The 15,473-nt window shown below is 37.3% G+C and overlaps 2 protein-coding genes across 6 annotated transcripts; one reads left to right on the forward strand and one right to left on the reverse strand.

The window, feature by feature from the left end:
- Positions 1 to 796: 796 nt before the first annotated feature.
- LOC123548071 (uncharacterized) lies at positions 797 to 14,168 on the reverse strand. 5 transcript variants are annotated; one of them, XM_053551599.1, is made up of 4 exons: positions 13,992 to 14,168; positions 9,957 to 10,113; positions 9,423 to 9,514; positions 797 to 3,793 (listed from the first exon to the last, which is right to left on the reverse strand). In XM_053551599.1, exon 4 carries the CDS (start codon positions 3,502 to 3,504, stop codon positions 1,867 to 1,869), a length of 1,638 nt encoding a protein of 545 aa, XP_053407574.1. In that variant the 5' UTR covers positions 3,505 to 3,793; positions 9,423 to 9,514; positions 9,957 to 10,113; positions 13,992 to 14,168; the 3' UTR covers positions 797 to 1,866. The 5 variants fall into 5 exon arrangements, with proteins under 5 accessions (XP_053407574.1, XP_053407575.1, XP_045191239.2 ...); XM_053551600.1 differs by lacking the exon at positions 9,423 to 9,514; XM_045335304.2 differs by lacking the exons at positions 9,423 to 9,514; positions 9,957 to 10,113.
- On the forward strand, positions 9,124 to 11,728 carry LOC128559316 (uncharacterized). Its single transcript, XM_053550618.1, has 3 exons — positions 9,124 to 9,166; positions 9,308 to 10,714; positions 10,748 to 11,728. The coding sequence occupies exons 1-3, from the start codon at positions 9,124 to 9,126 to the stop codon at positions 11,410 to 11,412; spliced, it is 2,115 nt and encodes a 704-aa protein (XP_053406593.1). The 3' UTR covers positions 11,413 to 11,728.
- Positions 14,169 to 15,473: the final 1,305 nt, after the last annotated feature.

Below are 15,473 nucleotides of genomic sequence, written 5' to 3' on the forward strand. Positions count from 1 at the left end.
AATACAGTGGGGCATCGCCTTCGAACGGTCAGTGGCATGACCACTTAATTACCTTAGGGCATTGCCCTGGAACGGTCAGTGGCAAGACATTACTTAAGTTCAGTGGGGCACTGCCTTGAAACGATTAGTTGCAAAACAAAATTTCAGCACAGTGGGGCATCGCCTTGGAAGGGTCAATGGCAGAACATCGCTTAAGGCCTTTAAAAGTCAGTGGTAAGGCACCACTTGATTACATTGGGGCACCGCCTTGAACGGTCAGTGGCAAAACACCGCTTATGCACTATGGGACATCGCCTTAAACGGTCAGTGGCAAAACAACACTAGCACAGCTGGACATCGCCTGGAACAGTCAATTGCAAAACACGACTTAAGCACAATGGGGATTTGACTTTAAACTTGGCATGTAGGTAGATGGCGATAAGACGATGTGCTGAGCCGGCTCTGTAGGTCAAAGATCAAGGTCACAAACTGAGCTAAAAGGTCTAAATTGCTCGTCATATTTTGTGTCTGGCGCATAACTAAAATAGAATTTGTAACAGAGTTACAAACGTCTCCCGCTAAGGGGCATTTTTCTCAAAACATATTGCATGCCAATACAATATATTCTAAGTAATATTGCAACATACTAACAATGTACATAAGTCATAACTATATATCATATAACTCGTGAAGACATAATGAAGTTTGAAAATGTCTGGAAATCTATTAATGGTGAATGCTTTCAAATGCTAATATCTGTATTTTAAAGATTTAATGTGATTCTATTTTCATATTTGTGAGAAAAAATAAATAAAAATGTAATGAAATATTTTATCATATTAAAGGGGGGTATTTAATAACCAAATGAAATGCATGACCCTTATATGATACTAAAATAACAATTACACACCACAAAAAGTTAATTTTACTGTTAAAACAGTGCTGCACTACATTATCAACCCTATGTGTTGCAACCATAGTTATGCTGCATTTACCTATATATATCACTTACTTGTAACTTGTGCCTGGGTTGCATTCTACAAGTCTACAATTGTTTACTGCTTTTTAAATCATCTTACTTAAAAACATAATTTCATTTTTAAAATAGTGGGAAAACTGATATAAAAACACATGAATTGTACTTTATCATATGAAATGGAAGTACGCTCATATACAGAAAAAAAGGAAAGTTATCTTAGGTACCTGTGGCCTTGCCCTTAGCACATGACAGTCTTGTAATTGTGAATATTTATGCCAAGTTATTTGAATATACACCGATGCATAAAAAAGTCACACACACGCACACACACCAACCAAAAATGTTCCCCAAAGGTGACCTTGACGTTTGAGCTAGGGGTCTGGGTCTAGGGGTCTTGCGCATGACTAATCAATTCATTATTGGGAACATTTGTGCCAAGTAATTTTAAAATCCCTTGATGAATGACAGAGTTACTGACACGACAAGAAACAGACCATGTTAATAAGTGTGACCTTGACCTTAGAGCTAGGGTTCGGGGTCTTGCCATTTGTGCCAAGTAATTTCAAAATCGCTTGATAAATGGCAGAGTTATAGACCGGACACGAAACAGACAATGTTTGTATTTACAAATTATTATCACTTTGCCAGTTATTTGTGTGTAAATGTCAGTCCTGTACACAGCCATACATACACGGTTGTAGTTTCGTTTCTGGGTAGGTATCTATTGAATTTTTGTCCTTGTTTGTATATTCCTGATAACCTTTTTAATTAAGTGTTCAACAACTAGAACATACAATTTATTCAACGTAAAACTTTCAAATTTCAACACGTTTATCATCCCCCTTCCGCTTACAAATCCACATTTACTTTGACAGAAATACAGTATCTTCCGGCGGCCTTCTATGCTTTCAGCGTATTAAATCATACACGCCTATTAAGGCTGAATATTGTCTTGTAATAAAGAGAATGTTCCTTTTCCTATGGCATGTCAATCCGTTTGCTTCTTCTGAGACATTAATTTTTTTAAGAAGCACACCATCCTTTGTCAGGATATGAACCGAACCAAACGAATCCAGCACATATATTTTCCTCCCAGCACAGTCAACATATAAGTATTTTGGTGACATGACATTGTATTTAAAAATGTCCTTTCCATTAGCCTCAAAGCAATAAAGCGCATTTGATACCTTGCAACACTGGAGATAATACCTAGGAGACGTTGGAGTTAATTTCAAAGATGAAATTTGACTGGCATCTAGTATAGACCTTGCCTTACCGATGTCCAGCTGAATTGTCCCGTTAGTTGTAATTTTCTGCAGATACCATTTCTTACCAGAAGCATCAAACATTGAAACAAGCAGGCTTGTTGTATCAAGAGCATGTACATCTTTTGGTGTGTACTTTGTTTTCAAATTCCTCATCCATTTAAACTCGGGTGATAACGAGACAAATGCTACACGGTCAGCATTCTGTAAACATACCACTAGATATTTGTCATTTAGAACTGTCATGTTACCAGGAAGATGTGATAAATCTGCTGTGTCTTTATACGTTAAGTCTTCCTCCGCGCGTATCAATCTCGGACATCTATTGACCGATAATACAAAGGAACCATCAGTTAGTGTGACAATGCCAGATATAAAAGGCTGTCTACTATCTGGTGTTGTTTGAAGAACTTCTGACATGTGCTGACTTTGAGAATCGTTATTGTATGTGTTGACCGTTGCATTTAATGGTGCCTTTGCATTGACGCTTTGACCTGAATTATCTGCAGTCCCGATGCCGCTTTTGTTTGAAAGAGTGCTGTTTGCCTTGGTATCAGACTCTTCCATTTCGGCGTCAGCACTAGAACACGTATAATCATCTGATGCCTCCCTGTCCCTAGTTCGAGCAACTTGTTCTGTAGTCTCCAAAAAATTGTCTCTGTTCGTTTTTATGTTCACTTTACTAGAGTATGTTTTAGAACTGGTAATCGTTTTACACTGCATGATAGGATGAGTATCCATTGATGTTAGAAGTGCAATAAATGCTGGAGATACTTTAACAGAATGGGTAGACATCTTAGCCGTGGCCTTAGATTTGTTTGATTGAAACTTGCTTAGCTGCTGCGTTATAGATAGGGTACATCGGAAAATATCAGCTTTGGAATTATGACTTACTACCGTTTGTAGAATTTCCTTACTTTCTCTAGCTTCTTGCAGAGTGTCTCTTAAAACGGTCTGTTGACTAGTGAATTCTGTGACTTGTGATTTTACATTAGTATCCACTTCACGCAGAACATCCTTCTCACACTTGTTAAAGTGCATTATTATTTTATGTTTGAAGTCTTCAATATATTTCTGAAGTTCTCGTCTTTCGCTATGGCTTCTGTCTATTAAACCCTGAATTTCTTTTTCTCTTTCTTCGCAATGGTCTACAACACTTTCCAAATCCCTTATTAATTGTTCATTAAATTTCTTTGTTACTAGCTCTTCGCCTGCTGTTTCAATATCAACGATAGTTTTGCAGTCAAGCTTTTGTATGTTCAACAAACACGTGCTACACATTAGATGGGAATGGTCTATACAGAAGAATTCGAGCTTCTTCTCGGGATGGTCACAACAATTCTGAAACTTTTCTAGGTCTCCTTTCGTCTTGGAAGCATTGCTCAGCTCTTCGATCGTCAAAAGAAGATGATTCCTTGTCGCCTTACTACTGCTGTGAATATCAGCACATGTCTAACATTGTGGTTCTTGGCATGTCAGACAGTACTTGGTAGCTTCAGTGTCTTTATTTCGAAACTTGCATGGACCACAATTATCCATTTTAGATCTTTTTCAGTAAGGCTTCCTTCATCTAGATATTAAAAAAAATAGTAGAACAATTTGAAAGTTACTTTACGTGTATCGAATACATATAAGTAAATACTAAAATAGGCTGATAGGCTAGCAAAACATTCAGAAGGAAAAAATTCGGGACATTCAGCATATAATGCTTTTTAATTGTTTTTGTTTTTGTTGCGTCACTCTGTCGCAATTATAGGTCAAATGGCGGTTTTCCCGCTTCTCGTGTTAAAAAAAAGACCCCAGGTTACGGGTGAGCTTTTGGTTAGAATCAAAAACCTTCTGTTAGACAGTTGGATTGCTTTCTCACATTGAAGAAGTCTACGTCCCAGGAGTTTTCAAACCTACAGTAGTAGGGGTAAGGTATTCGAAATCAGCGACCCTAACTACTTAGCCACGAAGGTCCCTTCAATATACAATACAACCAATGCTATATATTCTTTATTTCTTTATAAATCATAATGCATATCGATTTATTTTCCTCTGATTTTTTTAATTGTTTGAATTCATTTTTTTTAATTTCCGTCTACAGTTTTTTTTTCTTGCCTAGCAATGAAAAATTACCTGTGAAATTATTCCCTCCTAGATACGAGCCCTTATGAGAGTCCCTTAAAATTTTGATAAATAATTCCTCTTCAAATAGAGACGGCGCAACCTCTTACAACTTCATACAAGGCCACTGATAACAATAATAAGATGAATGTTTAATATCCCGCTATGAAAAATATCCTCGTAACGTTTTGTCATTAGTTACTTCCTGAACGTCTGGCCAGTATTCATAAGACGGTAAAATCCGTTAACAAGAGCACCGCAATACGGAAATATATACGCCCGAAGGTATGACCTTTGACCTCTAAGTGTGACCAAAGGGTTATATCAGAGGATGGGAGCAAAATGTAAAGAACTAAGAAGAAATTTCAAAAATAAAATATCTAAGTCCACAGAAAAAAATCTATCCTTACCAGATACAGATATGTCACAATACGCCTAAAAATTGGAGGTACCATCTATGTTGTACCACAAAAAAGTGGTCTCGGATTTTTCCTACGGGCAATAACAAAAAAGTTGCCAAACAGCTATTTATAGTAACATACATTGGAAGTAATTAAAAAATATTGTTAGTGAACAGAAAAGGGATCTGCCAAATAAAAACAAGAGCACCACAACGCAGAGCAATATACACACGAAACAAAGTCATATGACCTTTGATCCCTAAGTGTGGCCTTGACCTTGAAGCGAGCCATCCGAAACGTGCGCTCTGCACGTCGTCTTGATGTGTTGAACATTTGTGCCATGTGTCTTTGAAATCGTTCAAGCAGTTCAAGTTACAGAGCGGACACGAAACAAAGTCATTATGACCTTTAACCCCTTAGCGAGACCATGAAGCGAGCCATCCAGAACATGCGCTCTGCACGTCGGCTCGATGTGGTGAACATTTATGTCAAGTTTCTTCGAAATCTTTCAAGGTGTTCAAGAGTTACAGAGCGGACACGAAATTGCTAACGGACGGACGGACAGACACCTCGGGTATATCATTATGCGTCCCATCGGCGTATAAAAATGTAGTACTTTGGTTCCATTCAAATTTATTCTACACGAGTAAATATTTATCTCATACTACTATGTCATCTAAATGAGAAGAGAAAGATGCAAATCTTAGGTGAAAACTACAATTCCGCGGTGTTTCTTCCTAAAAAAAAACGTGCAGCCGCATTGCTGTAGGAAATATTCGAGAACCAACAACTACATTTATAGCAGGTTAAAGCCATCACATAGCATATAATTGTACAGTTCGTTTTTGTAAACATCTTGTTTGTAAACATTAAAGATTGCGTTTTGTAACCTTAACTCCGGCTTCCATATTTAAGAGTTTCTAGTATAAGAAAAATGTGAGCTCAAGCTAAAACAAAACATAATCAAAAATTAGAAAGGTCATTTTGTAAGTAGAGAAATTTTGGTTTAAAAACGTGTAAACACGTATGACCTAGTAATCGAACTGCACGAAGTTCATTGAATAAACATTGCACGAAAATACATCAGAAAAATCTTAGATACCTGCAAATAATACATGTGTACCTTGAAAATAAGTTCCAATTTGTGAACAGGTTAATCATTATGGCAAATTGATGCACTGTGTTTGGAAAAAAAACATTATCAACGACACGCAAGGTAGTTTATATAACTCCCGCGATCAATGTTTGAAGTGTTTAAAACAATGCTGTACAGCCGATAATGTAAACATGTTTCATGTTCAAATATAGGACCCGCCATTCAGTGTGATGAATATCTAGGAGACTGAGGTATGAGAAAAGTTCGAAAAAACAAGGATAAAATGTTACAATAAATGGTATTGTTATTACAGCCGAGATTTTATCATTTCACCCATATTTCGACCCCGAAATTCCTTTGAAGGCATACCCTGAAATCCCGAAAATAAGCCGGTTTTGAAAATAAGCCGGTCTCGAAAATAAGCCACCGTTTCACTACAGGCAAAATGGGCTCATAAATAAACCGTACTCAAAAATAAGCCGGTTTCTTTTTTGTATTAGAAATAGTATCAATGACATTGTTAAGACACCATGTAAAATAGCAAAAAATACCAACCTCTACATAGCAGATTTATTTCTACATGTAATTAAACAGACATGGTAACACAGTGCGGTGTTTATCACGTATTGCGTAAGTTATTTATACCCGTTGGGCGTGTTTTTGTTTGTAAGGTCAAACAAAACTTTTTAATGGGTAAATATCTGTTAGCATCGGATTATTTTCATTATGAAATTGTAACAAAAACGGTATGTCAGAAGTATAAGAATTTACCGACGTCGGTGTTTTTACTAAAAAGCGAAAAATTATGACATCCGTATTTAGGTACACGAAAATACGCCGGTTTTCAAACCGTTGTCGGATATATGTACTCAAAAGTTCGCCGGACTCAAAAATAAGCCGGTCTCGATAATAAGCCACCAAATCCTTACGAAAAATTAAAATAAGCCGCGGCTTATTTTCGAAATTTCAGGGTATTTTGATAATCTTCTATTCATCTGCATTGCTCGTTTATTTTTTATGCATCTGATTTCTAGCGAATGGAATAGCATAATATTTTGCTGCTTTCAAAAAAAATGGCGGATAAATTATACAGTAAAGATATTGCCTTTTCGAAAAAGAGGTGGAAAATAATTTGCCACCTGCAAAGCAATTTTAAAATGTGTCTAGCAGATACATGTCATAATACCAGTAATATTAACAAAATAAACATCTATCTGAGGTTGATGCGAAAGGCGCAAAAATTAAAGTTGACGATCATCGTCAGAATATTCAATGTTTAGTACGGAAGTAAAATTCACATAATGGACTCTATGTAGAAACATTTAGCAAGTGGTGATTTACAGTTTCTTTTATGACATTATGTTGTTACTTTTATCAACTGCAAAGGTAATTTTCAACAGGAATAAATCTTTCATTTCCATATGACTGAAAGAAATTTTTGGCATTTAACACTAAAAAATACCACTTTATCAATATCAACCTCAGTTTCTAAAGTGTTCTCATTATGTTCAGGTTATGCCAACGATCATAAGAAACTGACACACGATATCGTGCTATTCAATTCACTTTACTTATTATGTCATATAACTATTTTTTAGAAAAATCTTAAGGCAGAAGTACCATAAAATCCGTTTGTGCGCATATCCAAGCGGGTGTAAATATGAGGATTTTGGAACAATATTTACAACAAACTATATAGCTTGTAATTCATTTTTCTGGACAATTACATTAACCTGTCTCCGATTTGACTGTGACTAAAAAAAGAAAGGAGCGCTTGTGATAAATTACCGACTCTGGTATGTAGGCCTACCAGATTCAAGCAGTTTGAATGATAGATAACCATGGTAATCCTAACCCTAACAAGTAGTCAGTATAATATTCATAATATACACTAAATGCAAGCGGACATGCAATAATTTGCATATTTTTGCCGTGCGCTCAGATTGATAATCACTTACGGGCCGCTCCAGGTCTGCAGTTAGTCCCAAACCGTGACTCTAGTTACCTCCCCTGACGGTCCGTCCACAGAGTCACAAGCAGCCACTATTAAAAACTGGCGTAATTTAGGTACTTCAGTCTTTCAGACATGATTGCAAGCATAATGATAATTTAATGGCGAAAAGAAAAATATTTCAAATAGCAAATTTATTCTTGTGTTTGTCTCAACACGTGTATCATTGAAGGTTCCGTGTTCACCGCCGTTTGAATACATCTGCGGATGTCTCTAAATTGCTTTTTGTATTTTTAGCATGTGTAAATGTTGAGTTCTGCTCAACCCGGGGCTAGAGGGCGTGGACGGTAGCATGCATTTCCACTACCGTCCATGAACAGGCTCAATCAAACCGAGCCTGCAACATTTTCGTTTTCGTCGTGTTGAGCGACCTGTGAAGTTTCTACTTTTCTCTATTTTGTAAAGTACACGATATGTCAGGTCATGAGCACTTCGTAGTTCCTGAAGAAAGTCACCCACTGACCTACATTATCGGTTTGTTTTTCGCCATTGGTGACGCCACAGCTTTATTACGTCACTATTGGCGCATTTCATTCATAGTCAGGTACCGGTACCGGATGAGCACAACGTCACAGGCTAATTCTAAATGTAATTGAGCAATATTATTTGTATATTTACCTCGGTCTAAAGTTGAATTATAAAATATCAAGACAAAACAAATATTTGGAGAGAATTATTCACATAATTATTATATTCACATGTGCCTGTTCCTTCACGAACACCCGGAATAAACTTCAAATGGTGAACAAATCGAGTACGACTTCACACTGTGCTAAATGCTGTACGTTCATGCATATATTTGATAGCTGTTTTTCTATAGTTTTTTGTGCAGAACATGTCAAATAACATTTCTGTTCACGAGATAAATGTATTAGATTCTACCTACAGCAAATTAAGATAGCGCAATCACGGGTAATACCGACATTGGTCCAATTCCGACACCCTTACAATTAATTGAAAGAAAGAAACATAACTATTCTTTAATACAATGTAGACTAATTTGAATCATGACATCATATATCAGTATGACGTCACTTATCGCTCTGTGCTCCCGAGGCGCTTTCTTTTTTCCCGAAAAAAATCGTCAGCGTTCGGTGACCAAATTATTTTTACGCAAAAAGTATCATCTTACAAGAATCCATAAGAGAGGACGATAACTGAGGTACGTAGATATCTTGCTGAATTTGCTATTTCGTTCCGTCTCAAATTCTTGATATAAGTAATAAGTAATATTTTATGTTTCTAAACAATATTACTCCTATTTTATCAACGCTTGACACATAATGGCGTGGTGTCGGAATAAGCCGACAAAATATCCCCCGAAGGGTAATTCCGACACACACACATACAGAAAGCTGATCTTTTTACTTATGAGCATATTGTAACAACTTATTTCAATATAAACATGATACTAATATCGCAGAAATATTTTAGTTCTATATAATCAAAAACTTTTACAATTTGCAGGTAAACATGTCAAGACAGGTGCTTCGAAAAATCGAAAGTACTCTCCATCTAAGATGGAGGCTGCCGTGCACATGGTGGAGTCCGGTAGTATGTCTAAGAAGAAAGCTGCACTTACGTTCGGCGTTCCACGTGCTATCTTGATAGATAAACTGTCGGGGAGGTACAAGCTTGGTTCCACACCTGGGAGAAGTACGGTGCTGACAAAAGCTGAAGAACAAAATTTAGTGGACTACTGTAAGCTAATGACCAGTGTCGGCTATCCTTTGAAAAAGGATGAGCTTCTTCATGAAGTTAAGAAAGTGCTTGATCATGATAAACGCCCAACGCCATTTAACAATAACTTGCATGGAAAAGACTGGTTTTACGGTTTTAAAAAACGGCACCCAGAAATTTCCCAAAGGACGGCCATGACCCTTGGCCACCAACGAGCTGGGATTAATGAGAGCATGATCAATGGCTGGTTTGATAGCCTACAAAGTTTTCTTCACCAGGAGGTGACCGACTGGAGGAATATGGTCAACGATCCACGGCGTTGTTTCAGTGCCGATGAAAGTGGGTTTCCACTTTGCGTGAATACCGGAAAAGTCCTTGCTGAAAAAGGCGCAAGACATGTGTACCAAGTTACATCAAGTACGAAGCAGCAACTCACGGTCATGGTTTGCTTTAATGCGTTTGGTGATTACATCCCGCCACTCATCATATTTCCTGGTGAATGCTTCCGTGACTGTGGTATCCAAGGCTTTCCAGAGGCCATTTACGGCCAAACATCAAACGGATGGATGGACAGTGAATTGTTCGTTGAATTCCTGAAACATTTCAACACATTTGTTATCGAGAAATGTATACAAAAGCCTGTTATCTTGTACGTAGATGGACACTCAACACATATGTCGCTGGAAGCAGCTACGTACTGTCACGACAATGATATTGTTCTCTACTGCCTTTTTCCAAATGCGACACACGTGCTACAGCCCTGTGATGTGGGATTTTTCGGACCTATGAAGTCAGCTTGGAAAAAAGAAGTGAAGGAATGGCACTTAGCAAATATGGGACAGGCCTTTACGAAGCGGTATTTTCCAGCGGTGTTCAAGAAAGCTTGGCTGAGAGTTGCCAAACTAGAGAATGCAATCCACGGTTTCCAGCGTTGTGGCCTGTTTCCGCTGTGTCCAAATAATGTTGACTTAACCAAGCTTAATCCTTCGAAATTGCACGAGCAAAGAAAAACCGAGCTATCCGACTCTGTTGAAACTGAAGCTGCTCCTGTGACGCCCAGCACAACTGCCACTTTCAACTTACCTGCTGGATCCAGCCTCTCTGTGTCACCTACGCCTGTGAGCGTAGCCGTGACACTTGCATCTCCTGAGAAGGAAAGTGCACCTGTGACGCCGGACTTACCTGTAACGGAAGGTTTACCTGACATGTACACCGTACCAGTGATCTAAGCCCCACATGTGACACCAACTGAGGTCGTGACTTCACCTGTTGTAAGTTATTTACCTGCTTCCTCTGCGTCTCCGCCTTGTCAACTTACCTCGTCCGCTAATGTGTCTTTCTCAACAGCTGCTCCAGCACCTACAAGTGGTGCACCCGTGACGGTTGTTGCTCCATATGCTTCTCTTGAGGTTCCTGGACCAAGTGGTGCATGTACTTCGCGCCAAGGTTTGAACTTTGTAAATGACAAGGAAAGTTACGTGTCACCATCATTTGCTCTTCTAGCTGTCCCGGAGATTGCAGCCAAAAAGAAAGCTAATAATATCAGACAGAAACTACCAAAGGCTTTGTCTGGGTATGTGGCATTAAACATGTTGAAGGAAAGAGAAATTAAAAAGCGCACAGAGGAAGAGGCAAAGAAAAGGAGGAAAGAGGAAAGAGAGGCAAAGAAAAAACAGCGTGATGAAGAAAAACAACGAAAGAAGCAAGAGAGAGAAGAACAGAAAAGGTTGAAGAAAAAGAGAGACTTGAATAAAAATAAAAAATCAAAGAAGCGAAAGCTGGATGAGTCATCATCCGACTCCGACGGAGATGTCCCTCGGTACGCCGAGACCGATGATGATTACGACGAGATGTCAATGTGTCCAGGATGCCTCACTAATGATGGAGACTAAGATGAATGGTTATTATGCACAGCGTGCCAAAGAAAATGGCATATTTCATGCACAGGAGATGCTGTTTTGCTTGAAATACCAGTTGAACAGATTGACCAATATCCATTCGTATGCGAATATTGTGTTGACAAATAAATAAAAAAAATGTAGTCAGACGGTAAATAAAAAAATTGTAGTCAGGCGGTTAGGTACATTTACATGAATCATTATTTGTCAAAGTTACAAAGTACAAGTAAAATGTTAAATGTTAAATGAATTTGATGGAATAATCAGTATAAATAGTATCCATTTCTGACAAAGCGAAAGCAAACATTAAGAAAATTTATTGTCTGTTTTGTAAAATTATTTTCAATAGTACATTTTGTGGAAATAAATGCCTTTTATATTACAGCGAGTGTTAGCCGCAAAACTATATTATACAGCTAGAATAGTTGTTTTGCCAACATTTGATCGTAATATTTTCAGACTGCATTTTTTTAAACTCCGGTAGGGTGTCGGGTTTGTACGAATGGTGTCGGTTTTAGCCGATAATACTCGAATGCGATAGTAAAATGTAATATGTAAACACTGAAAGTCGAAAGCTTATAGAGTATACGGATGTGAAGTAATGGAATTATTCGGGTAATTCCGACACCCTTGATATCACTTAATCTAAAAGTATGTTGAAAACTATACTTTGTCCCTTAAAGTGTCGGAATTACCCGAAATTACTCTATTTCTTTCGTTTTTCATACTGTGAAGCTTATAATTTATGTTCATTTTTTAATCAGTAATGATTACGCCTGTGTTCGGATGCGGCTGAGTTGGACGTAATATCAGACTGAAATGAAATGAAAGTGATAATTACGCCACAAGTTTGACTAGGTCTACAGTAAGCAGCATTGATAAAAGTTTATTAAATTGCTGAAATAACGGACGCTACAAAACACTGTTGTGTTTTAATGACGTCAGAGTCATCATGAAGGTACGTGTCAGTAACCGCGCAAAATGTACTTTTGTAGCTTCAAGTGAGGTGCTTGTATTTAAATGTCGTGCGGAATGTTAGAAAAAGGTTCCGAATTACTGATTTAATGTGGAAGATAAGGCCGGTACACACAATAGAAGCATGATACTAATTAGAGATAGTACCTAAGTTTTTCAAATCATAGGTTTGAAGTTAAAAAGCTTTGAAATGAAGAGAAATGTCCATATATTTCTCAAAAACAGAAATATAGACAATATTTTAACCAGAAGTGCGGAGTTATGAGCATTTAATATTTTCATGATAACGAAAATTTTGTGATCAAGGAAATGTAACTCTTCTTGAACATGGAGAACATAAACATCAAAGGGACATAATATAGTCAATATTTTCTAATTGGGTGCATTTGATTTAACATTCAACTTTGATCTGGATTGCTAAATACTGATCCATGATACTGTGTGCTAAAAATTTAGAACATCTGGAACAGTCTATTAACAGCAAAACTATGCTTTAGCAGAATCTAAATAGAGTTAAGCTCTAACTGGGACTCGAACCCAGGACCTCTCACCCCTAAGGCAGACACTCTACCACTTCCCTATAACAGCAGTAGCTAATAGCTATGCAGTTTAATTGCTGGATTACATTGCGTGAACTGGAACAATAATCGGTGAACTCCGGATTATCGGCGTATTCGCTTTGTTACCTAACGGCAATTTTTGTGTAAAGAAAAAATATAATCTAATGCTGCCAACGTCATAATTGGTCAAATCTGCCCAAATTTCTCTGACGTGTTGTTCAGAGTATGAACTTACTAACTGGCAGTACCAGTAAAATATTACTTACACTGAATCTTTTATATTTGCCCTTTTTGCAGCTGCCGAACGGCAAAGACGATGAGATTTGTTCAAATATAAGTAATTATTTTACCAGTTTTGAGAGGATTTCAATTGATGGGAAATTACAGTTACAAACTAAATACCTTTCTGCAACACATGGAGTCATTAGCATTCACTGTCAATCAGTATTATGACTGAGATCGACTGTCATTCATTCATTTCAAAGTTTCATAGACAGAGTCCGTTGTTTACATTTTTATCGTAACCGGTGCACTTGTAAAAATCACTTTAGTTTGAAAAATCAAAGTATGCGAAGAGCTATGGTACGGTCTCTATACTAATACTAAGAACATGTGTCACTGAGTGTGAAAAGTCAGTTCGGGGTTCGAACCCGGGACCACATGCTTACAGCGCTCTTCTTACTGAGTTAAACGCTGCTTAAACATATTTTTCCTTAATGTGAACAAGTTCGTACCGCGTCATATATAACTTCAAAAATTGGAAGTTTGTACTCGTATCCCAGAGGTTCTTAATATTGTAAGCGTCAGAAGACTCACCAAGAAAGTATGCCACAGTCCAACGCTGACAGCCAAATGCCACAGGGTGAGGAAAAGGCGCAGACAGTCCGGGCCTGGCGAGTGCTCTACCAGCCAAGCGTACCGACTGACTTACATATAGGCCTATTCTTCCCCAATGTGAATGTAATCAAGTTCGAACAGGGAATCATATCTGAATAATATAGTGTATATTAAGCTTAAGAATAGAAAGATATTACTTACATTTTTTACATACGCAAAGGTAAAATCAGATAAGTTTTTCCTGTTTCCATATAAATGTCAGATAATTTCGTGATACACCACTGTCTATAGTTCACTTATTTCGGTGTCTATAATATCGTGATTTTTAGTCCTAATGAATTTAAATGTTTCGGAAAAATCAATATATCATAACTGAAAGGAATTGTTAACATATATCAATAGAACATACACTTAAGGTAATTTTATCCTTTTCGATAAGTTGACAGTGACTTCATACGAAATTAGTGTATCAAATATCAATTGTTTACAAGTAAGCGAACTCTCTGATAGGGTAGTGCTAGTCCTAATCCGTGACTAGTTACCTCCCCCGACGGTCTGTCCAAAGTCACAAGCAACGACCATTTAAAATCGGCGTAATCGAGGTAATTCAGACTTTCTGAATAGAAAATTTATTCTTGTGCTTGTTTTATGTATTACGCGATATATCATGTCATGAGTATTTCGCAGTACGTGAAGAAAGTTACCCACCGACCTATACAGGTCCAATAGTACTAAAAAGGTAATCAAGCAGCACTTCCGGGCTAGTGTAATATGGCGGAAAGAGAAGATCCTCAATTTTTTTCCCAGTTATAGTGGCATTTTCATGTTTTATGTAAGCCAGTTCCTGTTTTTATTTCATTGTTGACCTATACTTGACATTTTGGTAGCATTTTCAAGGTGATTTTTTGCATTTATAGAAATGTTAACAAACCTTATTACTCCTGTATTCATACCCACATTCTAGCTGTAATTCTTTTTTAAATGGGCCTGACTATGTGTTACAGCTCTCAGAAGATTGTTAATTTTATATAGAACTTATCGCAGATTTATTTACTACTGTATAGACCACAGACCTTTTCACGGTAAACGCCGCCATTTTGGATAGGGGGTAACAATACGCATCACCTGACTGAAGTTAAAAATGACGGAAAGTTTAAAATCAATAGCGGTCCGTATTTTAACGACAAATCAGAGGATAATGTAGCACCTAGTGATTTACCCACATCTGAAATATTGTGTCTGTAAACAGTGCTCAGAAATGCACAAACATATGGTCTCACACGTTAAGCGTCAACATCAGGCATAATAATTAGGCTTGCCACTTACTTGAGAAAATGGAATTCCCTGACTAAACCATACTTTTCACTGACCAATACCACTATATTTTTTTTCGGCCTCCTCCTCTATAGCTATCCAGTCCACTCTTTTATATTTATTTTGTTTCAGGTATCTTCCAAATGCCAAAGCTAACATAAAAACGAAATTGATTCAAACACATTTAAATTTTGTTTATACACAGTTACATTAAAATGTGTTTGGAAATACACGTACTTATAAATACTCTAGCCACTGAACATTTTAAACATCATCCCAGAATTTCATTTTTTTTCCTGACTTTTCTAAAATTTCTTATTTCACTGACCATATTCCGTCAAAAGGTGAGCTTAGAAACCTAGAATTTAT

The sequence above is a fragment of the Mercenaria mercenaria genome, chromosome 9 (assembly GCF_021730395.1).
Source record: "Mercenaria mercenaria strain notata chromosome 9, MADL_Memer_1, whole genome shotgun sequence".
Lineage (NCBI taxonomy): Eukaryota > Metazoa > Mollusca > Bivalvia > Venerida > Veneridae > Mercenaria > Mercenaria mercenaria.

Bases quoted from the DNA above. Each gene is read 5' to 3' on its own strand.
- LOC123548071 (XM_045335304.2), bottom strand. From the start codon at position 3,504: ATGTGTAGCACGTGTTTGTTGAACATACAAAAGCTTGACTGCAAAACT.
- LOC128559316 (XM_053550618.1), top strand. From the start codon at position 9,124: ATGGCGTGGTGTCGGAATAAGCCGACAAAATATCCCCCGAAGG. The intron at 9,167-9,307 runs GTAATTCCGACA...TACAATTTGCAG, and splicing joins GACAAAATATCCCCCGAAGG to GTAAACATGTCAAGACAGGT. The intron at 10,715-10,747 runs GTTTACCTGACA...TACCAGTGATCT, and splicing joins GGACTTACCTGTAACGGAAG to AAGCCCCACATGTGACACCA.